General features: G+C 36.8%; 1 protein-coding gene across 3 annotated transcripts in view; it reads right to left on the bottom strand.

Moving 5' to 3' along the window:
- Positions 1 to 8,391: 8,391 nt before the first annotated feature.
- Positions 8,392 to 24,933, bottom strand: part of tafa1a (TAFA chemokine like family member 1a) — a 64,833-nt gene continuing 48,291 nt past the window's right edge. The window contains exons 3-6 of one of the 3 annotated variants that reach the window (XM_067447316.1): positions 20,772 to 20,912; positions 13,593 to 13,717; positions 9,316 to 9,389; positions 8,392 to 9,045 (exon numbers count right to left, since the gene is read on the bottom strand). In XM_067447316.1, the coding sequence (XP_067303417.1) occupies positions 9,363 to 9,389; positions 13,593 to 13,717; positions 20,772 to 20,912 (293 nt within the window). In that variant the 3' untranslated portion in view covers positions 8,392 to 9,045; positions 9,316 to 9,362. The remainder of the gene's footprint in view (positions 9,046 to 9,315; positions 9,390 to 13,592; positions 13,718 to 20,771; positions 20,913 to 24,933) is intronic. The other 2 variants (XM_067447317.1, XM_067447315.1) reach the window with 2 other exon arrangements.

Genomic DNA, 24,933 nt, shown 5'->3' with positions numbered 1-24,933 from the left:
CTCCTGTAGTGTTTTAGAGGAACCGAGGACAGTGGAAGTAAGTATACCTGCTTGAATTTAAATTATGTTGACATCCATAATGAACTTAATGAGAGGGTGCTTGAATTTTACATTCTCACTCTGGTTTGCAACGTTGTTAAGAGTGCTGCTGAATAACTCGATATGCCATTGTTTGCATACTTTAAAATAAGGAAATGAGGAACCATGCCAATACGCTATGCCAGCATCTTATTACATCCAGCAGTGAGCGGAGGAAGACAGAGAAAATTGTTTGGCTCTGTGGGAAATAAAAAATTCAAATTATGAACTATTTTAGACCAGCAATCTGCCATTACCAGGCTCAGGCAGATCCTTCTTTTTACAGGAGAAAATTTGCATGAATGGTTGTGGGGGCAGTTCTCTCAGATTCAGTATCTTGTCTAAAATGTGTGTTCATGGGTCAGATAATTACCTATACCCTTACTTACATTATACTCAGGATGGGGCAGAGAAAAGGAGGCTAGAGGAATGCATCATGTGACACCTGTGTGCTCTTTTAAAGGGACAGATCTTCTAAAAATTATGGAGGGCATTTATGCAACACTTTGTTCAACTAAAAATGGGGAATTTTGTATTTGTATATGTTTTGCCCGTTCATTTACACAACAATGGAGTTTTGAGGACCTGAAAATGTAAGCTTTTGAAAACGGGTTTCAAAGTGCACCTTTTTAAAAACGATAGCATAATCGTTTTTGTGCAAACTACAAAAAACGTGAATCACAGAAAACTGTGATATCATGCACGTGTGTCATGTGATATCATGAACTGTGATATCATGCACATATGTAGGATATGTATTATATCCTACATCTCAGATGCCCATGAGGTAAGCTAAAACATATCAAAATGTAATTTCAAAGTGAACTATCCCTTTAAATGCTATACATCTATATATGTACATTCATAATTACTTAATTTGTCTTTGAAACTTGTATGTCGTTTATTTAAATATATTGACACATTTGTAAAAATTATGTTGTAATTTTGTATATTTAGAATATATAAAGTTATAATAACTTGAAAGACTATAAACTATACAAAAATGCAGTTAAGTGTTTATGAAACATACTAATACTAAACTACTGAACTAAACTATATATATAGCAGTCAGTGAATGACAGTGTTAAGAGCAGTGATGTGCTACCGTTTGTTTTGGGATTTGTCTGCCTCTGTATGTGAATTAGAAAGATGTATAGTCAATGTCCAGAAATGCATACTATGTAGTATATTTTTGCTTGCACATTAATCATAACACTTGCATATGGTATAGAGCAACACAGATAAAACAAACTGGTGAATTATCATCCAACTCAAAAAAGTATTTTGTATAATAGTTGGGACCGCTTCACATCTGAATTGGCTTGACTAATCTGAACCTTGAAAATGATTCGAGAATGCTTATAAATGTGGCACATTTATTGATGAACCTAATTTGTTATTAATTATTTACCATTTTTATTGACTGATGTGCTTACAGTTTCACCTGTGGTTACTTTTACCAAAACAAATTACACATCACGTATGGTAAATAAAACATACTTTATTGAGGAGACCCAAAGGTAATTTTTTGTTATAACTGTGAAAGGTTAACCTCATTCGACATTTTTTTAATGTTTTTTTTTAAATGTATTATTCAGTCACCTTAAATTTTTGAATGCTTAAACGAAGCTTCCGTTTCATGAAAACTACTCAGACTCTATAATGAGCTGTCAAGGACGCTTTTGGATGATTTCCTTTTTTGTCTGCTTGTCGTGATCAAGTGTTTTGGTGTGTGTGCATGTTAGTTGAGAGGTACCTGTCTTGTTTGTGTAACAGGGTGTGCGAGGTGGCATTGAATTAGGTGACTCGAGAAGGTGAAAATGAAAGGTGAGAGCAAGTATTGAGTTCGCATAGTCTATCACCACAGCTCAGATCTTCCGGTACTCTGGTTTAAAAAAAAGAATAATTGTGGCTGACTTTCTTTAAAACAGAACTGTGGGATTTGAACAGGTTAGTTTAGCTTTCTTGCATGTCTTGTTCCTTAAATGTGTTTCGGATTTGGAAACAGTGCTTAGCCTACCTCTGCTTTTCTTTGAATTATTCAGTGTTGTTACCAGTTAAGTGTTGGGGGTACCACATTATGAGTAACTTTTTCAAGTAACTAAAGTAATGCATTTCTTTTAAATTTACACAAAATATCTATGTTACTTTTTCAAACAAGTAACTCAAGTTAATTAATTTTACTAATTGATCAACAGCTCTCGTGTACACATGTTGAGAAAAATCTGGATTAAATGCATAACATGATTAGCCTAGAAATCTAGACGCACCCTAGCGGCAGCAAATTTAATCTTCCCGCGAGTGTCGTCTAGCAACTCTCAATACCCTTCTGAGGTGTATTCACCAAACTCTTGCCGGGCCAATCACATTGTGTATAGAATCGGTGGGCGGGGCCATAATGACGACGGCCGAGTTGCGTTTGCTTCTAGTAAAACACAGAAACTGGCGAACGGCGGTCTTTCGAATCAGCTTTGACCGCGACTCTGGAAGACTTGGAGTTAAGCTTTTCTCTGAGAAAAGGACAAAGAACGGCACTGAAGTCATTCTTAAAAAGGGAAGATGTGTTCGGAGTTTAGTCGACCCGATACGGTGAATGTTTAATCTATCAACAAGCTCTGCTTCACCTTCGTTGCTCTGGTTGGTGTAGCGCTATCCTATCGCGTGCAGAGGGAGTTTGAAAGCCAACCATTTATCCCGCCCCTCGGATTGAGCCCTGTCTATGGTGAGTTTACAGACCAAACATCTTGATGTGGGTCTGGCTTGTCAGGCTATAACATGATGGTTTGTTCTAGATTAATGTGAGCATGCACTTGCAAAAAAACAGATTCACTATTCCTCAAAATTAATAAAAATAGTGGAATGCAAACACAGAATAAATGCAAACCTGAAATAATTAAATATATTAAATGACACAAATACACATTGTGTTTAATCTCACTTTATTAAAGGGATAGTTCATCCCAAAATTGTATGAGTTTTATTTCTTCTGTTGAAAGAAGAAGAAATAAAACTATTGTTGAAAATATTTTGAAGGCATGCAGAATATAGAAGATATACCTTGTCTTCTATAGTAGAAAAATAATTACAATAGAAGTATAGAACAGAGGAGTGTGAGTGTGTGTGTGTGTGTGTGTGTGTGTGTGTGTGTGTGTGTGTGTGTGTGTGTGTGTGTGTGTGTGTTTATCTGAATGTGTGAGAAAGACAGATGGAAATATCTTTAAAATATCTTATTTTGTACTGTACATATATATTTACATTTTCTTCATCCTGAGGCATTTTCTTTTCACGTTTGGTGTAAAAGGACCTTTAAATTTGCACAAAAAAAAATACAATTAGTTACCTTTTTAGGGAGTAATACAACACTGTAATGCATTACTTTCCCCAACACTGCCAGTAAATTGACTAAGACTAAGTCAAGGTAGTAAGGGGTAGTGATTTTGTAGATGTTTTAATGCTTTATTGCATGCACATTGGAAAACAGCACACACGTTGACAGCTCCCTGACTCTTTGCTGGTCATTAATAATTGTGATTGAGAGCTGGGTTGTGTAAGAAGCTCCTGATGTCAAGTTAAATTAGAGTTAAAAATAAGGGCTTTACCAAGAAAACAACAAGGGAGCTCATGTTGTGATCAGCATTCATGCTGAAGTTAAACGGAACAAGAGATCAGCCATTTTTCTTTTGACCTTGTAGCCTACATTTTTTTAATCAAAGATCAAAAGGTAATTTTTATACATCCAAATTTAAATTATTTCTCTATATTTCTGTATCTAAAATGTAGTAGTTTCTGTATTTCTTTTGTGTCTGTCTGCAAAAAATACCAGCAAGTTTTTTTTTCAAAGGGATCCAATTTGCAATCTCATTCGCTGTCCCTTTAAAGTGTTATATAAATGACTTTTTGTAATGACATTGGGAGACTTTCAGAGCAGACAGAGAGCCTCACAGGAGCATTTCAGACTTCCCAGACCTAGAATTGTCTCTCTGAGCAAATATCAGTCCAGTCTATGCCGTGGCAGCGAGGAGGACATCACTGCTTTTATCCTTCAAAGCTCCAGCGGCTTCATTGTATCAGAAACTGCTTTGAATCCTTAATAGCCTCATTTACTGAACCTCAAAGAGCTTAACAAGCAACCACCAGCATGTGTGATGTTTTTTTGTGTTTTTTTTACAACACTTTTGCTGAAGAACTAACTTTGCATATGAATACCTTCGCCCTTCCAAATAACACCGGAGGTCGGAAGAGGTAAAAAAGAACATGGTGGAAAACTTGGAAAATCTCACGAAAATGCGTATAAATAGTACGAGTTTGCAATCTCTTGGAATGTATACGCCAAAATGAGTTTTGGCGTGCATATGGTACGTGGTTTTTCGCGTGCATGATACGCACTTTATGGCGTATTATACATACGAACTCCTCACCCCACCACCCTAAACCTACCCAAGAGCGTGTCATATGCACGCCATAAAGTGCGTATCATATGCACGCAAAAAACTGCGTAGCATTTGCACGCCAAAACTCATTTTGGCGTATCCATTCCACGAGATTTCACACTCGTACTATTTAGACCATGAGATCATGTTGGCTTGTTTGAATTCTGTACGGATTATTATGCATGCTATTTTTGTGCGCTCATATTAATTGAGAGGCTACATAGCCGCATGTTACCATTTAACATGAACAAAAAGGTTGTTAAAGAAATGGTGACTTTCCTTTCATATTAATTAAACGTCCATGGGCATGAGGGTTTATTATGTGACAAAATGTCACATAGATGTGTAATCTGTATACATTTTATTTTTAGCTGTTCTATAATAAGCAATATCTCACCGGCAAGTGCTGCAACATCAATGGCATGAGGCCACAGTTGGAGATAGTGCAGTTATACAGTTAAGTCAACAAGAAAATGTAATAATGAATAAGTTGCATTTTAAACACAACATTGTTTTGCTCTGGCAACAAAAATACAAAATAATAGTATTATCTTTTGGTAATGGTTAATAATAATAATAATAATAATAATAATAATAATAATAATAATAATAATAATAATGCATTTTGTTTAATGGTGCATTTTATAAACACTCAAGGACACCATACAGTTGAGTGATAGTCATAAAAAACAAAACAGCAAAACAACAGCTGTTTAACATTTTATATTTTAAAATTGACCAGAAAAAGCTAGATAAGTTGATTTCAAAGGAGTCAGAAAATCACTAAATTGTGAATAAATTGTGGAAGAGAATTTCAGAGATGAGAAGCAGCACAGCTGAAAGCTTTGGACCCCATAGTGGGTATGCTCAATGGAGTTCTGGACCTACTGAAGTTTATGGAAAAGTTTGTGAGATTACCCAAATAGGAGAGAGTCATAATCAATAATCAATGTGTAAAGTGACTAGATTGTGTAATGGCTGTGAGAAATGGATGAAGAATGTTCAGAAAGTGGAAATGCATACTGAGTAACATTGTTCACATACGTTTCAAAAGACAAAGCACTATCAAGGACACCCAGACTCTTAACCTGAGAAGATGGGAAGATTATCAATCGAATTATCAATAGAAAGTGAAAAGCTGTTGGATTTTGCCCAATTTGATTTAGTGTCAACAAGAGGAACATCTGTTTTTATCAGTATTTAGCTTGAGAATTTTTTTGGAAAACCATGTTTGATCTTTTCTACTGTCCAAAAGGGATGAAGAAAGATGAGTAGAATTTGGCTTGGAGGACAACTAATAACATATTTCCTAAAAAATATAACCAAGAGGTAGTAATAAATAAAAGAGGGCCTAAAACAGAGCCTTGAGGAGAGATAAGATCTAAACCAGGTGAGAGGGAAACCACTGATAGAGAATATCTAAAAGTCTATCTAAAAGAAACTAGATGGGAAACAGTATTGAAGGCCACAAGTGTGCCCTGAATGACTCAGTATTATTAAACAAACAACTGAGTAAATGATTCAGTGGTTTCAGTATGTGAAAAAATAGTATGTCTTAATTATATATTATTTATAAAACAGAAGGCAAAAACTACCCAGATGACCTTTTACTTCAAGATCCTGAAGTATGTATATCCCATGGACACTTTAATATAAGATGCCATGGGAGAGGAGTTGTGAATAGCAGTGGTCACAGTATCACTTGGCAACATGACAAATGTAGTACCGGATCTGGATTACATTCGTGCAACACACATTCATATAAAGAACATACTCATACAGATGAGAGGATTTGGTTTCAGACACAGTCACTCACTTGTTTCATTCCTGGATGAATCTGTTTTTTTTACACATAAAGGTACTTGTTTAGTTTCTAAACGAATGCTATGGTCTTTTGAATGAATTTGTTGACATAAAAACCCAATCATTCACTCCAAAGACCTGTTTTGCTGAATTAATCAGGGTTTTTTTTTAACAAATGAATAAATCATTCAGTGACTCACCCATTTCTAGTAAAGATGTAAACTGCGGAAAGAAACACTGTAAAACCCCCACTACTAATGCACAGCTTGTAGAACACACAAACACAGACAAGCGGAGTGATACAAACATGTGGCCACGTACACACTGCCGTTAAATTTCCATTGGCAGTTCGCTGAGATATAAATTCCAGAAAAAATGAGATAAACTTTTACAGGTGAGAATTTGTTGGTTTGTGTTTTTATATGTAATAACTCTATAGTACAGGTTTTATGCTAACTACATCTAACCACGGTTGCAGCTGCACAGTCAGCTTGCTCTCGAGTGTTCATGGACTGGTGTTTTGACAATTATGGCGGACGGCTTGCACATATAGCGACCCATAGAAAAAGCCACTATTGAGAAATCTATGTTTATAGTGACAACCGCATTTACAAAAATTCTACGCAGTGTGTACGGAAACCGAAATGTGTTAATAAATGCGCATCGGAGGTTTGCACTGTCCTCTGTATGTGTGCAGTGCAAGAAAAGCACAGGGCAAGTGGTATGAGCTTTGACTCTTTTGTTTGGTCAGATCTTTCTGACAAAGAGAACAAGAACAAGCCAATAACAGACCAAACGGTTTATACTGAAAACACGACCAAAATCTCGCTACCCACACCTGCCTACTTTAATCCGGAAGAAGCCAGAACTTTGCTATGGTTACCAAGCTGTCAACCATTGCAATTTCAGGGGTTAGTGGTGTTTCGTATACACATGGAACGATACTTTAGGGGATTCAGCTCCTGTATATAAATGCGTTTGTCCCTCTCAAACTTTACAGTGTGTACGTGCCCACAACACTCCTCAGCCAATCAAAATTTAGAACTAAAACTATTATATTATGATATTTGCGACCTCAGTTTAGATCAGCTAATTACCTTCCTCTTAATGGTAATACTGTGAAGTCTTTCCTATAACACAAAGGAACTTTTTCCACTTGGCAAAAAACATGATTTGAAGAGCTCTCCAACAAAAGCGCAGCCTGCAAGAGAAAATGCTGGCATTTGCTTAAGATTTCCGTGTAGCTTATTCATTTTTCCATTCTGATATCCTGGAGTCAACTGTTTGAAATTCCACCAAAGCTTCACTGAAGGTGAGGGCTAAAGTTCATCCTCTGCTGTCCCATGTGGAGGACTGTAAATGTAGTGATCTGTATTCACTCAGCCTGTAGTTAGAGCCTTCTTTCTGCATGCCGACAGCAACACTGAGGCTCTTATGTTCCCGACTCCCTGCTTAAAATGCTAGAGCTACATATTCAGAGTGAGTGCGTGCTCTGGCCCTCAGCTGCTCCGAGTGGAGAAGACCATTTCTGAATGTAAACGACAGGTAAATGTCCCAGCGGGTGTCAGAATTTTCACAATGTCCTTCAGTGCAGGCTGCCTGTCTATACATTCAAAGACCCTCAACCCTCTTTTTACTAGTCTGTTCAAACGACCAGAACCCTCAGTATACAGAATGGTCGTCTTGTACCATTTAATTAAGTTATATATTTAAACAATGGGAATGAATTTGATTCAGAATATTTAAATGTCACGATATTTTATATGCGCATGCACCAGCATATTTCAATCAGGCTTCATTAACTTCAGTAATAAATCTACAGCTTTTACATATTGCTGTAGCCAAAGTGATGGTCTATTAGTTTTTCATTAAACATGTAAATTTTCAGAACACTTCAGTTAAGCCTTGATGACTCAATTTGTCAAAATATTGCTGAAGCCCAAAAATAAGAATAATAAAAAAAAACATCTTAAACCAATCGACAGTGAACAAGAACACGTAAACAAGGCCGTTTCTTTGCACCTTTTCAACCATTACTTTCACATTTAAACTGTTTATTGCAAATTAAATAAAGTTGTAACATAATTCTCACCATTTTTTTTAATTCATTTTATTTATGTAAAACATTTCTTTCACCTATATTTACAACTTCCCAGAAATCATGCTAAGGACTTATTTGGTTTTAGTATCACATAATTCATTCAGAACTCTTAATCTGATATAATGTTCCAGGAAATGGAGGAACATCTCCCGACAGATCATGGCCATTCCATGCACATGTGCTCCTCTGCATTTTTGCTCATAGTCGATGAAAGTGTCTTTATTAAAGTTGTTTGAAGACGATCAGTCCCCATTTGAAAATCCACATGAACAGGAAGCCAGTTTCACTACATACAGTAGGAGAATGAATATGTTCTTCCGGAGACATAGGAACATCCAAGAATATTACAGCCGAAGATTATTTCAGGCAAGGTACAGCTGGTTTGAATGCACTCCACACAAAGGGATACGAGTTTAATTATCCAGGACTCATTGAGAGGAAACAAACATTGACAACTGTCGAACAAAACAATGAAAGAACCAGCAGTTCAACGCCCACAAAGAAAGTCTGGTGTCCGTGTTACTCAGCGACTCAGGATTTATGAGAAAAGGGCTCCATTTCAAGTCATTAGACACATGTCTGTTGGTTTAGAGTCGGGAAAACTTAATTCAGCTTGTCGTCTTGGATATTTCCCTGAAAAAGTACAGCAGATATAAAAGATGAATGAGTAATCCGAAAACAATCTGGAAATTATTTTCATGTTCAAATAGTTAGCAACAACATATCATGCAGAAATTATTTGTAACTAAATAGGATTGGAATTATTAGAATGTATTATTTGTTCACAAATTTACCATTCCTACACCTTTGAAATCCATAATTTGTCAGTTTTCTATTGGTCATTTTACGTCTTCACTGAATCACCATGTTGAACAGGCAAAAAGGAGGAATAAAATCAAAAACCTTTATAAAGTTCCTCCGTTATGAACTTTCCAGTGACTCTATATCTGCTACAACGATGTGTATGGGTGGGTATTCTGAAAAAAAAAGAAAATAAGGGAAAAAAAATCATACTAAGGCTATGTCCACACTAGTGAGTTTACGTTTTAACAGCGATCCTCGTCCATACTGGCACTTCTACTGTCTTTCAGAAAAGATCTTCGGCCACACTACATGACCGGAAATACATTTCACATGACCAGTCATGCACACAAGTGTAAAGAGTTGCCGATTGCTCTAGTAATAGCTTACCTTTTGTACATGTAGTCAGCTAGTCAGTGACAGGTTTTTTTTGGCTAATTGATTGCTATTTTTATACAGTTTTACCACAAATACCATGGTTACCACCCAAAAATGAAAATTCCATCATGAACACAAATTAACATATTTTTGTTGAAATCCAATGACTCAGAAAGGCTTTCATTGACAACAATGTCATTTCCTCTCTCAAGACCCATAAAAGGCACTAAAGACGACGTTAAAAGTCCATCTCACTACAGTGGTTCTACAATAATTTAACAAAGTGACGAGAATAGTTTTTGTGCGCAAAAAACCTAAATAATGATTTATATAGTGATGGGCAGATTTCAAAACAAAGTTTCGAACTGTTATGAATCAGCTTATTGATTCATGATTCAATATACACTCACCTAAAGGATTATTAGGAACACCATACTAATACTGTGTTTGACCCCCTTTCTCCTTCAGAACTGCCTTAATTCTACGTGGCATTGATTCAACAAGGTGCTAAAAGCATTCTTTAGAAATGTTGGCCCATATTGATAGGATAGCATCTTGCAGTTGATGGAGATTTGTGGGATGCACATCCAGGGTACGAAGCTCCCGTTCCACCACATCCCAAAGATGCTCTATTGGGTTGAGATCTGGTGACCGTGGGGGCCATTTTAGTACAGTGAACTCATTGTCATGTTCAATAAACTAATTTGAAATGATTCAAGCTTTGTGACATGGTGCATTATCCTGCTGGAAGTAGCCATCAGAGGTAGATGGTGGTCATAAAGGGATGGACATGGTCAGAAACAATGCTCAGGTAGGCCGTGGCATTTAAACAATGCCCATTTGGCACTAAGGGGCCTAAAGTGTGCCAAGAAAACATCCCCCACACCATTACACCACCAACACCAGCAGCCTGCACAGTGGTAACAAGGCATGATGGATCCATGTTCTCATTCTGTTTACGCCAAATTCTGACTCTACCATCTGAATGTCTCAACAGAAATGAGTGGTACCCGTTGGGGTCTATGTTGTTGTAGCCCATCCGCATCAAGGTTGTCCGTGTTGTGGCTTCAGAAATGCTTTGTTGCATATCTTGGTTGTAACAATCGGTTATATCAGTCAAAGTTGCTCTTCTATCAGCTTGAATCAGTCGGCCCTTTCTCCTCTGACCTCTAGCATCAACAAGGCATTTTCACCCAAAGGACTGCCACATACTGGATGTTTTCCCTTTTCACACCATTCTTTGTAAACCCTAGAAATGGTTGTGCATGAAATCCCAGTAACTGAGCAGATTGTGAAATACTCAGACCATGCCACGCTCCAAATTGCTTAAATCAATGTTCTTTCCCATTTAGTTTGGAGTTCAGGAGATTGTCTTGACCAGGACCACACCCCTAAATGCACTGAAGCAACTGCAATCTGATTGGTTGATTAGATATTTGCATTAATGAGAATTTTAACAGGTTTTCCTAATAATCCTTTAGGTGAGTGTATAAGTCGTTATTTAGGTTTTTTTGCACACAAAAACTAATCCCATCGCTTAATAAAAAAAATGGTAGAATCACTGTAGTGAGATGGGTTTTGTAACGTCTTTAGTGCCTTTTCAATCAATCAATCAATCAATCAATCAATCAATCAATCAATCAATCAATCAATCAATCAATCAAGCAATCAATCAATCAATCAATCAATCAATCAATCAATCAATCAATCAATCAATCAATCAATCAATCAATCAATCAATCAATCAATCAATCAATCAATCAATCAATCACTCACTCAATCAATCAATCAATCAATCAACTTCATTTATATACCGCTTGTACAATTAACGATTTAACTTTGAAACAATTTACAATTGTTTCAAAGCAGCTTCACGGTGTTAAACAGGACAATATTGAAACAAAATTCGATTTGGCTAGTTTGATTTGGATAGTTTATAGAATTAAATATGTTAATGAACTTAATTTGTATATTTAGTTGAATAACTTTGATCATAATTTTAGTGTCCCCAACTGAGCAAGCCAAGCCAAAGGCGACAGTGGCAAGGAACCAAAACTCCATCAGGGCATGATGGAGAAAAATAAACCTTAGGAGAAACCAGACTCAGTCGGGGTGCCAGTTCTCCTCTGGCCTATTATTAAATGGTGTATAATTATTAATCTGGCAACCCTGTAAGTCATAAATCATATTAGATAGGTATATTCAAAATTTTGGGTATCACGTAAGAGACGGGTTCATTTAGGATGGCGCGTCGATTACACAAGAATATGAATACATGAAAGATCTGAGTTATTGCGCCGAAAACGGGTTTATTGAGGATAACGTGAGGCTTTTATGGGTCTTGAGATAGGAAATGACATTGTGTTCAATGAAAGCCTTTCTGAGCCATCGGATTTCAACAAATATATCTTCATTTGTGTTCCAAAGATGAACAAAGGTATCGTGGGTGTCGAACAACATTAGGGTAAGAAATTATTGACAGAATTTTTATTTTTGGGTGAGCTAACCCTTTAAACTATATGGATAGAGTAGCAAAGCCATGGTTAATTTGTTAACTATAATAACAACCATGTTTTTGTTTTTTTTGTTTTTTTGTTTTATGGTGAAACCATGGTTCATTTTCATAAAGGGTCTATTACAGAGTCGTTGAGAGAGACTTGAGGTTTTGGTCTGTTTTTGTTATGTTCCGGTAACGTAATAATGGTCATATGATAGGGGCTCGATGAATCAGGGAAGGATATGTAATCAAATACACAAAGACCCAATGCAAAAGTCTTGAAAACTCTGTGGTAGTGTGGATGCCAGACGCAACCATATCAAAAGCTATCTGTTTTCAAACAAAAATGCACTAGTGCAAGGCTGTCTACATTAATCCGGATACATTCGACAGCTGTGTTTTCATTTTTAAACGCCCCCTGTTCACACTAGCCTTTTCCAAAAGTTGCTCATCCACATCGAAACATCTGAAAATGCTTAAATCACCTGACTGCCCATGCGTAAAGCATACTCGGGAAGTTCACAGGATGATACAGACAGAGCAGACATAATAAAGTAATCACGCTATTCTTCTGGCACAATCATTTTATTAGAAAAATATCCTACCACTCAGCGTTGCGTCCAGGTTGCACTCAAAATTGCATGGTCTAAATCTTGTTTTTGCAAGTACATTTTCAGTCATCTTTGCAGGAATGCAATATGTAGACTGTACAAAGGAAGATTTCTCTTTAGCAACACTACGAAAGTAGATCTCTATGGGTACAATATGTGTCACATGGCTAAAAATGCTAAAAAATAAAAATCGTTTTTATTTTAAATACCTCAGTTTTCACAGTCCACACTATAACATTTTCAAATCCCCTTGGGAGAGAGTTTTCAAAAAGCTGTCTTCATTGAGAAAAACTCTGTCTCTGTGTGGACGGAAGGCCAATATGGAGAGAAAAGGATGCGTTAAAAAACAAAACCGTATTAGTGTGGACAAGGCCTAAACAGGGCCTGTGTTTTTTTCTGTTCTTGATTAATCCCACCAGGAGGCACTTTACATTCCAAATGGTATTCCATAGAACTTTTATAGAAATTACCATTGACCATATTGTTATTGGCTACTTGAAGGAACCCTCTGATTGGCTATATATGATTATTTGCCGGTGTTCTTTTTCTGCTTGATGGAAGTTACATGACCGAATCACTGTTATTTTAATAAATATTGGATTTCTTGTGAGCCAGAGCAGTGTGCAGGTCTTTTTTATAATATGTCCAATGTCCAACACACCTGCCTGCAGCCATGCAGGTGGATGAGGGTTGTTTATATATTGTTCATGTATTCCGTTCTTTATTAACAAATTATTTCATCTAAATAAGCAAAAAACAACAGCACAACACAGACACACACTCAATCACATCATGCAATCACACACCACACCACTAAGAGTCATGTTTTGTTCAGTAGCTGGAGTATTGTATGTACAGTAACAAGGAATGCTTTTAGGTGCTCTAAATCTCACCCTGGTGGTTTTGATCTTGTTTCCGGAGTAGCACATCCAGCCGGAGTTATCTGGTAGAGTCTTGCATTCCTCTCCCTCCAGACACGGCTCCATCTCACACCACCACTTCCCAATCACTATGGAGGCTGCAAGCAGATCATAATTGAGTTAGACTCTTAATCGCAACTGATGTAAAAAAAAAAGAAAAAAAGAGTTAGGTTCCAATCTCCCTCCTCGACTGCTCCTTGACCATCTGACGAATAATATTTACATGTTTACATGTCTAAGGATTCTTTACTGACTGCATACTGATTGCAGATGTTTTAGGATAGATTTTAAGAATTTAGACGTACAATTGTTTAAATAAAAATAAATAAATAAATAAATAAATAAATAAATAAATAAATAAATAAATAAATAAATAAATAAATAAATAAATAAATAAATAAATAAATAAATAAATAAATAAAATTAATATTTCACCCAAAAATCTTAATTCTGTCACCACTTTCTCACACTCATATCATTCCAAACCTGTATAATTTTCTTTCTTTTGTGGAACATAGAGGAATATATTTTGAGGAAGGTTTTTTATGGAAGTCATTAGTGAGCTGGAATGAGAATGGTTTTGTGTTTTGCAAGTTTGCAACAGCATGATCAAAGGTAAATGATGACAGAATTAAAATATTGGGTGAATTATCCCTTTAAATAAAATTACAAAAATGTAAAAAATAAAAAATAAAAAATACACAGAAAAAAAGGTTAAAATTTTCTATTTGGTTCTTGACTTGATTTTAAGAAACACTTTATGGCAAAAAGGTTTTATATGAGGATACATGTCATAAAGGATTGGATAATACTTTCATGTTTAATGAGTTGATATTTTTTTTCTTCGAGAAATAAGGTATGTTATAATAAGGTATGTAATATGGTATGAGCTAATTAATTAATTAATTAATTAATAATAATAAATGTAATTAAAATTAATAATACAATTGATCCCATGGGAACCCCTAAAAGTTTCTGTAAGCACCTGACAGAACCCTTAAACATTCAATATAGAACCATTTCTTCTAAAAGAGTGTATAATAACAAATAAATAAAAATGTATAAATAATTTGATTTATTCAATAAATGTACAACTGTAGCACACATTATTACACATAATATTTATTTGTCATGAGAAGGATGGTGTCCTCCAGCAGAGTCTGGTTCCTCTCAAGGATGTTTTTCTCCCTCTTGAACATTTTATGCACATTTTTGTTCTTGCCGCAGTCGCCTTTGGCTTGTTCACCGGGGCTTTAAGGTACAATTTTCTATAAAACTGCTGTGAAACAATATGTTGTGAAAAGCGCTATACAAATAAAATCGACTTGACTCTAATGTGCTTGAATAGCCTCAGTGGATATCTGTGGTCAGGAGAAGCAGAGGCATTTCACACAGTGGCACTTTGTGAAAAGTATTATTCTGAAATGAAATCCTATGCCGAAACGTTCACTTACATCACCTTGTAGTCTTAGGAAATCTTTTGAAAAATATATATATAGTCCATATTCAATAATGAAGGTCAATCTACCGACATTAAAATGGTAAGTATTACGTCGTTTCAGTTGCTTGAGAAATTCTTGTAAAACTACCAATTTTTCCCACTTTGCGAAATGTATGATAATTACCAGATGGAGAATAGAGACCATTAAGGAAGCAGGTGCTCAGGAGTTTGAGAACATCTTATCTTTGCATCACTGTGAATGGGTTAGAATATGATACATTAATGCATCACCGTAATGCTGTCACACTTCATTGAATACCAAGCGTTTAAGGAGAGAGTGTTACTTGAAAATATAGTACATGTATAAGGCACTTATATATTATTAATATTCTGACAAGTACTCAAAGTTTGTGACTTACTCCATTTCCGTGATAACGGCAATGAACTCAAGTCACATTTATTAATATTGCAAAACCCAAAAGCACTCAACCAATAGTTGTCTCTTTTTGTGAATAGGCCTTTAAAATTTAATTTTCCTGTGCTCAACACTTTCTCCATGGATATTTTAAATAGGTGAATACAGGTTCATACTTTATAGACTTTGCTCTCAAGTACAATAGTCATAGCACTGTATAGCTGAGGCCAATCTAACTGTTCTGGCTACAGAGCAATAACAAAATCAATGGAAAACAACCTCAGGCAAGGGCTCTGTGTTTTGATTAAAATTTACTTTACTAGGTCTCTTATCCTCCATAAAGTAAACAAAGCATCTCATACATAACATGCAGCTTTCAATGTCATGTATTCCTTTGACAGAGAGATAGCCTTCAGCCTCATATCCTAGAATATCAATATGAATGAGAAGAGAACGAGAACATGGACCAGTTTTAATGGCCACCATCTCAGTAAATGTGTCATCTCAGTTTAACTAGGAAGCATAAAATGCAACACAAGTAGCTTACAAAATGTAACACTTTTAAAATATTCCCCTTCGATAAATGTTACTGCTGCAAGACCATACTATATTAAAATATTTAATTAATTATTGTAAATAGTTACTTTAGTTAATGTGACCACTGCAATATCTAAATATAAATAAAAAATTAGATTTCAACACATTTATATAAAATATTACAGTTACATCAGTTCACGTTACTGCCGCAATACCTGAATATAAATTACAAAAACATTATTTCAATACAGTTATAGTTGCATCAGTTCATGTTTCTGCTGCAAGACCTGAATATAAATAAAACAAATATTATTTCAATACATTTATATAAAACATTATAATTACATCAGTTCATGTTACTGCTGCAAAGCCAAAATAAATATCCTAAATATCCATGGGATTCTCTTCAAAAATGTGGACACGCAGAAGCTTCTTCTTTCTGTCATTGTCTTTTAATTACTTTTTTTTTTAGGTAAAACAGCAACAACATAAAGTTCCAAGTAACTAAAGGTGGTTTCAAACATCTGTATTTTCCCCCTGTTGCTTTAAATAAATAAAGATTTTTTTTCAGAGTGCAGACGACCCTTGTGTATTTTTGGTAAAATAACAAATACAGAAACAACACGCACAAATACCAGGGGGGAAAAAGTCACTTCCAAACACACCTCTGACTCTGGACTTTATTAGTCCTCTACAGAATAGACAACACATTGCAGCCTGAATTTATGGAAAAGATATTAGACTTTGTTTCTAGGGATGCTGCTGTCTTGTGGGCAAATTATGTTGTGCTGTTAACTTCCGTGTGTTTTTCACAAAGTCCGTTGACTGTTTCCCGACCCAGACGCTATTTATTATAAAATATCTAATCCAGAATCCTAAACAAAACAGCTATAGTTTTAAAAGAAGATTAGGCTAAATATGTTGTACACTTACCGGCCACTTTATTAGGTACACTTGTTAAACTGCTTTTTAACACAAATATGATCTAATCAGCCAATCACATGGCAGCAACACAATGCATTTACATGTAGACGTGCACTGCATCCAAATTCGCCTGCTTGTACTATGCCGTATATGTACTCTGTACTCTTTTTGTGAAGAAAAAGTACATAGTTTTAAGTGTGTAGCAGAAGAATAGCCAAGCTTTGGGACATACTTTGTCATAATTGCATTTTTAACAGACAGCTCTGTCGCTTAGTTGCGTGCGTCCCGTCACAGTTTAAAATGCCCTGTCAATCATCTTGTCACAGTTAGAATCCTCCTCCACATTTAATTTCATTTCCCACCATTTCGTAGAGAAGTTTAGTAGCACATTGGTCTGGTTTCATGTGGAGAAATCTCCTCATGTTTGCGATCTGCAAAATGATGCATTAAAAAGTTATTGACCAAAAGTATCATTACCAAAGTTCACAGTGCTGTTGCATAGCCTCCATTGTATTTAAAAAAAAACGTTTTTGTGTTTCTAGTTCTAATCGAATCCTCCTTTAAAATGAAATGGGTTGTGTGCAATATTAGTTGTTACATTTGAGTGGATCTGCACTTTGGATTCTAAATGGAAAAAGTAGACCATCCGGGTATCTTTGGAAAAGTCATTTCAACGAATACTACTTAGGATGAATAGTGGAACACAGCACTGATCAAGACAATCTGCTAAAACTGAGCATAAGAATGGGGAAGAAACTGTATTTAACGGGGTGGGGGTTGGGGGTGGTATAATGCTTCTTCATGCACACATTGACCAGATCGAGAGAGCAAAAGCATGCACATTAGCGCTTTAGAGAAGACGTCGGCTGCGTTGCACAGGTCACAGGACTTCACGAAATCAACAATGTCACCAAAAAAGTGTGTTTTTGGTTGTCAGGGCAAGACAACCCTGTTCAGCGTCCCAAAGAAGCCAGAGTTAAGGGGACAGTGGATGGAGTTTGTTTTTCCGGAGCAGCAACGGAGTTAAGCAAGTGTTTTTGTTTGTTCCCTGCATTTCGGCAATGATTGCTTTATAAACAAGGCCCATTTTAACTCCGGATTTGTAGATCGTTTAATGCTGAAAGATGGAGCAGTCCCAAAGATAAAGGTTCAAAGTCATGTGCTGGAGCTGCAGCCGGTGGGTAAAACTGCTTCAAATGTCTGTGTGTTGTTGGCTATTGGTGCATAAGTGACTCTTTAGCTCCACCCATATGATACGCCTCCGGCCGTTTGGTTTTATTAAAGCGGCAACCTCACACGATCTCTCTTGAAGCCAATATGGAAGTAATGTAAACTGCAATACATCAACTGGCCACTAGGGACAGGCTCCAGAAGGGAGCAGAAACTTATTGAGCCCCATGTTAAAATTCCCAACTTTACAGCAGAAAAAAAAACATGTTTACAGTCTGGTACAAATTGTGGTTTTGGCCTATAAGGCTAATGTTGACCTTCATGACAACTGTGAGGGGGTGATTTTTTTCTAACTCATTTGTTTACGTTATATAAAGTCTTTAAGTTCCATTAATTGGCTGTCTATAGTCATTGCGTCACCTAAGCTCTGCCCACATCCCGCCATTTTGCCCATTTTCTGTTATCCGGGAGTGACTCGCGATGACTCGCTGACAAGATGGCAACGCCCAGCTCGCCCATACTTTACGCTTCAGAACAGCAGAATCCTATAGGTGGCATCACGGACACTACGTCCATATTTTTTACAGTCTATTGTTTTATCAGGAAAGACTCGGAAAAACTAGGGTTTACAGAGAATAGTCCAAAAAAGAGAAAATATCCAGTGAGTGGCAGTTCTGTGGCAGTTCAACTTGCAATATTCTAAAACATCTAAGGCAATAAATACTACATTAAAGCTTCACTATGTAACTTTTCCGTCCACTAGAGGACGCCTATTCAAATCAAGAATCTCGCAGGAGATTCAAGATAAAAAAAATAATCAAGATAAGATATAGGCAGACATTGTGTTCATGAATGTGATGATTAACATTACTGTAGAAGCAGAGCAGGACCGAGTGTTAAGCAGCTGAGTAAAACCGCTGGAGCGATATTTGCGCAACACATGGCGAGCTCTATGATCGCGAACAGCAGGACTTTTATTATGACGGGACACAGTCGCCGGTGCGATTTACGCTTTTCTGGTCATGAGTATGAGGTAACGCAGCTCTGTTTATCATATTAGACACATTTAAGTGTGTTTAAAATTATGTTATGATGGTACTCACAATTTACAAATAGTTGGAAACATTTGGGACATTGTAAGAACTCAACAACACTGGCCTGGTGGTTTTTGGATATTTTACTGCAAAATACTACATAGTGCACCTTTAAGGCAATTCTAAAATGGCATTCTATCTCTAAATATCATCATTAGAGCACTGCATGCCACCCTCAGGCTGAAAACGCAATGACATTAGAATACTGCCCAGAGTGAGACTATGTTCAGCAATTAGAATATAAAGCTTACAAAATGTTAATTATAAACTAGTGCTAAGACCCAGAATCTGCCCTACCTAAATGTACGACCAGGAGCCACTACTTTGACCATGTCAATCCCTTTATGACCACAGCGCATACATCATCTGAGCTGAGGGCTACTTCCAGCAGGATAATTTGCCATATCTCAAAAGCTTAAATCATCTCAAACTGGTTTCTTAAACATGACAATGAGTTCACTAGACTCTCCACAGTCTCCAAACCTCAATCCAATAGAGCTCCTTTGGGATGTGGTGGAACGGGAGATTCGCATCATGGGTGTGCAGTCAACAACTGTCTGATGCTGTTATGTCAGTATGGACCAAAATGTCTCCAGCACCTCGCTGATTCTATGCCACAATAAATCAAGGCAGTTCTGAAGACAACCTATTAGCGAGATATAGCTAATAAATTGGCCGGTGAGTGTATGTTCATGTTAGATTAATTTATCCAATTTTTATACATTTTTGTAGTATTCTTGACATATTTGCAATTTTTTTATTATTATTATTATTAAATCACAATGCTAACCCTTGATTTAGCCCTGGCCATTTAAAGAAATCAGCCTCAAACAATGGCAGCCTCAATCACCAACCATCTGCTTTCATTCATCTTCAATTCATCTTTTTTCATTCAGTGACAGTGAATGGTGCGTGAGACTGCATGTCATTCTATCTAACATCTCCTTTCCACGGAAGAAAGAAATTCACCGGGGTTGACACAACGACGAGTAGCTAAAGGATAAAAGAATTGTTATTTTGGAGTAAACTATCCTTTTAAACTATTTAAGTGCGTTAACATCCAAAAGAAGACAGATGTCATCTTTAAAAAAAAACAAAAAAAAGAAGGAAAAAAAAGATTATCCTAATGAGCTTTACTTGGGGAAAAGGTTGGATGCTCCTCCACGAGACGCAGTCAAAGTTAATGTTCTTTGATTATCTTGTGGTGCGTTGCGAGTGAGATGTTCTCCCAGAAGTGGTAGTTTACAGCAGCTCGTTTGTCATAAGGACAGAGCATTAATAATGAAAAGCCCTGAGGATCTGAGCTTTTCTAGGGCAGGGACACTGCAAGAGCGACCCTGAACAGAGTTTCTTTAAACATACCACACCTTTAAAAAGCTGCACAGTCTTTAAGAGCACCTTGCAGCTTTACACAGCTGCACATAGTGTGTTTAAGCACAGCTGCACTGTGCAGACCTGTTCAACCACTGCGCAGCTGCACTGAGACAGTTTAAAACATTTAACATTTAACATAACACAAAGCTATCCACGCTTAAGACTTAAGGTGACTTGTGCCATGTCTCTTCACCTACCGTCAACACAGGAGGGTTTATTCCTGGTGGTTCCTGCTACTTTCCCTGGTAAACAGGAGCACTTCACCGTCTGAGATCTCTCTTCTATCTTGTTTTTGTTACAGCACCTGTGGGCCGCGATCACCTCGCATGTCCCTCCTTCTGTCGGAAGATAAAGCCATTAGTAAACAAACAAAGATTCCTGACTCGCCACGTGAATCTACATTTACAATCATTATCTCATGCATGTCATCTTTCATGGTCCCCTTGTATTGCCACATAATTCATCATGCATTTCAATTTAGACACAGCAGACACTCCTTAGGGAGGATGAGGCAGAGCCTTAGAAGCAGAGGAGAAAAGAAAGAAAGAGTGAGTGAGTGAGATGTTTACGAGAGATGAGACATACTATATTTGATTAATATATATATAATTCTTCATTTTGTTTTTGTAATTTTGTTCCTTGATTTTATTTTCCCTTTTTTTATGTTCCCTTCGAAATTCCTTTTTATTGTTTCCTTCTCACTTTTTAATTTCCCCCTTCATTTCCTTATTCACATAACATCATTCATTTTTATTTCTATTTATTCCTCCTTCTTTTATTATTTTTATTTTCCCCTTATATTTATCCTATAAATAACTTTATTCCATTATTTTTTATTTACTCCTAGTGCCATTCTTTTATATTCCCATTCAGTTTATTTTTCCTTTCATTTATGTTCCTGTTCAAATCTAATACTGCTTTATTTGATTTTTTTTCCTTGCCCCTTTTTTAATTTGCCTTCTTAGTATTCCACATAACATTATTTATATTTATTTATTTATTTATTTATTTATTGTACCTTTCTTTTACTTTCTCCTTCATTTCCTATATTTCTTTAATACATTTCTTTTTTACCTTATTTATTTTCTGCATTGTCTATTTTTAAGCAGTACGGCCAACAATGCCAATAAAGCTTTGCTGACTCTGCTGAGAGAAGATAAGTGGCTCTGTAGGACAATGGTAAAGAAAAAGGGTATCGATGACTGTGGGTTTATTTTCTTTAAATGAGATCATACCAAACATATCCAACCTTTGGAGAGATATATTTTAAATAAAGATAGAAAATCTTCAGTTCATGAGCACGAGCAGATTGGACATGTTCTTCTCTCAATACTGAGCACTATTCTGCAGTGGAATTTGAAGTTACCAGAATAGATTTTATAAAAAAAAAAAAAAAAAAAAGATATTCAATAAATACAGCAGCAAAGTGATGACTCAGAAACAGATTTGTGTGGACCTGGTGAATCAAATTACTTTTCTGACAAAACCAAGTACTGTTTATATACCGGTATATGGGTAGTACTATAGTCCGGAACAGATTGAATGAAATATAAGTCACTATTCACAGAATGTTTAATATCTGCTTTAAAGTCCTCATGAAATCAAAATTTACCCTATTTACTTTGTTAGCACATATTAAAGGTCTTAGGGTGAACAATTTATCCGTGTTAATACACAGAAAAAAATAGTTTGTTGCGGTAATCTTTAATCAAAATCTGAGAACTTCCTGTCTGGAAACGGCGTTCCTTCTCAGATGATGTCAATTTGACGGCTCAGGTTTGAAAATGCTTAACCACTCCCCCCAGCCGTTAGTCTGCTATGAACGAATGATGGAGAGGAAGAACGCTGAAGTTAAACCCTGCCATATTTAATATTCCATTTCCCTTACGTCACAGCCCTGGAGAAAACTCACTTTCTACTTCCAGTTCACTGGGACTTTAAAACCCCTTAGTAAATTCACAAGAAAAACAATGTTTTCGGATTCATAAATAAATAGTTTAAATTTATTGAATAGGTTGATCCAGTTTACAAAGAAGGCTGCATCCAAAAACTTTCAAATGCTGAATTCGGAGGATGCAATCCAAGGTAAGAAGCCATCAAGGCACATACAAATCCAATGTTAGCTTCACTTCCTGTCTCCTTAGATACTTCATCTCATCGATTTTATTAGGGCATTCCACTTTTTCAAAATTTTCACTTTTAGACATACACTTGCAAACTTTCCTAAGCACTTTCTCTCAGAGGAATCCCAGTCACCATTTTGTCAAGTGGGCGAGGGAAGTTTATATGGATAGGCCCCCGCCCCCCTTGATTTTGACAGAGGGAGAAAGGTAATAGGCTACTATTGATTTTTTTTCCGCTTGTGTACGAAATTTTCTCCATTTTCTCATACAAAGTATATGCAAAGTTAAAACGTGATTGTGGCAAGCAGCGGGGCGAGGGACCGCGAGAGCTGGCCGGTGACGAGTGTTAATGAGTGCCAGCTGCATGACACACCGGTCTCGTCTCGCGGCCATGTGACGGGAGCATAAAAGGAGAGGCAAAGGCAGCGGAAGACGAGAGAGGACCAGGCCTGGATTTATGTTATGTTTTGTTTACGTTTTATTATGTGTGTGTGTGGGCAGTCGTCCATGAGGGGCTGCCCACGTTTTATTATGTGTGTATGTGGGCAGTCGTCCGTGAGGGTCTGTCTGCGGTTTTACTTTCATTTTGTTTATTTATTTTGAATTAAAGTTTATGAACGTTTCCATTCTGTGACATGCCCTGTCCAAATACCCACACTTGCGGTCTTTACGTTCTTTAGAAGCTTACGTTCTACAAGTGATCGACGCCTCATGGTTCTATCCCAAAGAGGCATGAAATCACTCTCACAGACCTTTTTCTGGACCGTTCCCACCTGGTGCAATGACCTGCCTATCTCAATTCAAGCAGCTGAGTCTGCCATTTTCAAAAAACATCTTAAGACACATCTTTTTCAGCAATCTCCTGAACTCAAAACTGAATGTCAGAATGGGAAACAAAGGTGATTTAAGAAATTTTGAGTGTGGCATGGTTGTTGGTGCCAGGCGGACCGTATTTCACAATCTGCTCAGTTACTGGGATTTTCACGCACAACCAATTTCTAGGGTTTACAAAGAATGGTGTGAAAAGGGAAAAACATCCAGTATGGGCAGTCCTGTGGGTGAAAATGCCTTGTTGATGCTAGAGGTCAGAGGAAAATGGCCAGACTGATTCAAGCCGATAGAAGAGCAACTTTGACTGAAATAACCACTCGTTACAACCGAGGTATGCAGCAAAGCATTTCTGAAGCCACAACACGCACAACCTTCAGGCAGATGGGCTACAACAGCAGAAGACCCAACCGGGTAGCACTCATCTCCAATTGGACAATTGAAGACATGAAAAATGAAAGATGTTGCCTGGTCTGATGAGCCACTTTAGGCCCCTTAGTGCCAATTGGACATTGTTTAAATCCCACTACCTGAGCATTGTTTCTGACCATTTCCATTCCTTTATGACCACCATGTACCCATCCTCTGATGGTTACTTCCAGCAGGATAATGCACCATGCCACAAAGCTTGAATCATTTCAAATTGGTTTAGTGAACATGACAATGAGTTCACTGTACTAAAATGGCCCCCACAGTCACCAGTCTCAACCCAATAGAGCATCTTTGGGATTTGGTGGAATGGGAGCTTCATGCCCTGGATGTGCATCCCACAAATCTCCATCAACTGCAAGATGCTCTCCTATCAATATGGGCCAACATTTCTAAAGAATGCTTTCAGCACCTTGTTGAATCAATGCCACGTAGAATTAAGGCAGTTCTGAAGGTTAAGGGGGTCAAACACAGTATTAGTATGGTGCTCGTAATAATCCTTTAGGTGAGTGTATGTATATATTTATATATATATACATATATATACATACATTTTTGTTGTTGTTGTTTTTCTTTCAAAAAATTGATTGTGTACTGTTCGATTAACTGAGACTTCTTACAGCACTTGCAGGCTGTTACCATTGTTTGCTTAGTTGCTTCTATTGCTCTCCTAAGTCGCTTTGGATAAAAGCGTCTGCCAAATGATTTAATGTCTTTACTCTTGACCACTTTGATGTCACTTTTCCTGTATACTTGGCACAAGTGTTCAAGTAGCCGTGAATATTGCAAGTGTGTATATAACTTTTTATTTCCCAGATGGGACACACTAACATGTTTCAAGAAATGCAAGTGTTTACAGAGCTTTCTTTATTTTCAATACTTTGCAGTTTCTGTACAACGGTAACCAATAGACTACTATAAGGACGCTGGCTTGTAAACGTGAGCATCACAATTATTTGGCGTTTGAAAAAAATAAAAC

Source organism: Pseudorasbora parva, chromosome 6, assembly GCF_024679245.1.
Source record: "Pseudorasbora parva isolate DD20220531a chromosome 6, ASM2467924v1, whole genome shotgun sequence".
Classification (NCBI taxonomy): domain Eukaryota; kingdom Metazoa; phylum Chordata; class Actinopteri; order Cypriniformes; family Gobionidae; genus Pseudorasbora; species Pseudorasbora parva.
This window is presented reverse-complemented; position numbering and strand designations above follow the sequence as displayed.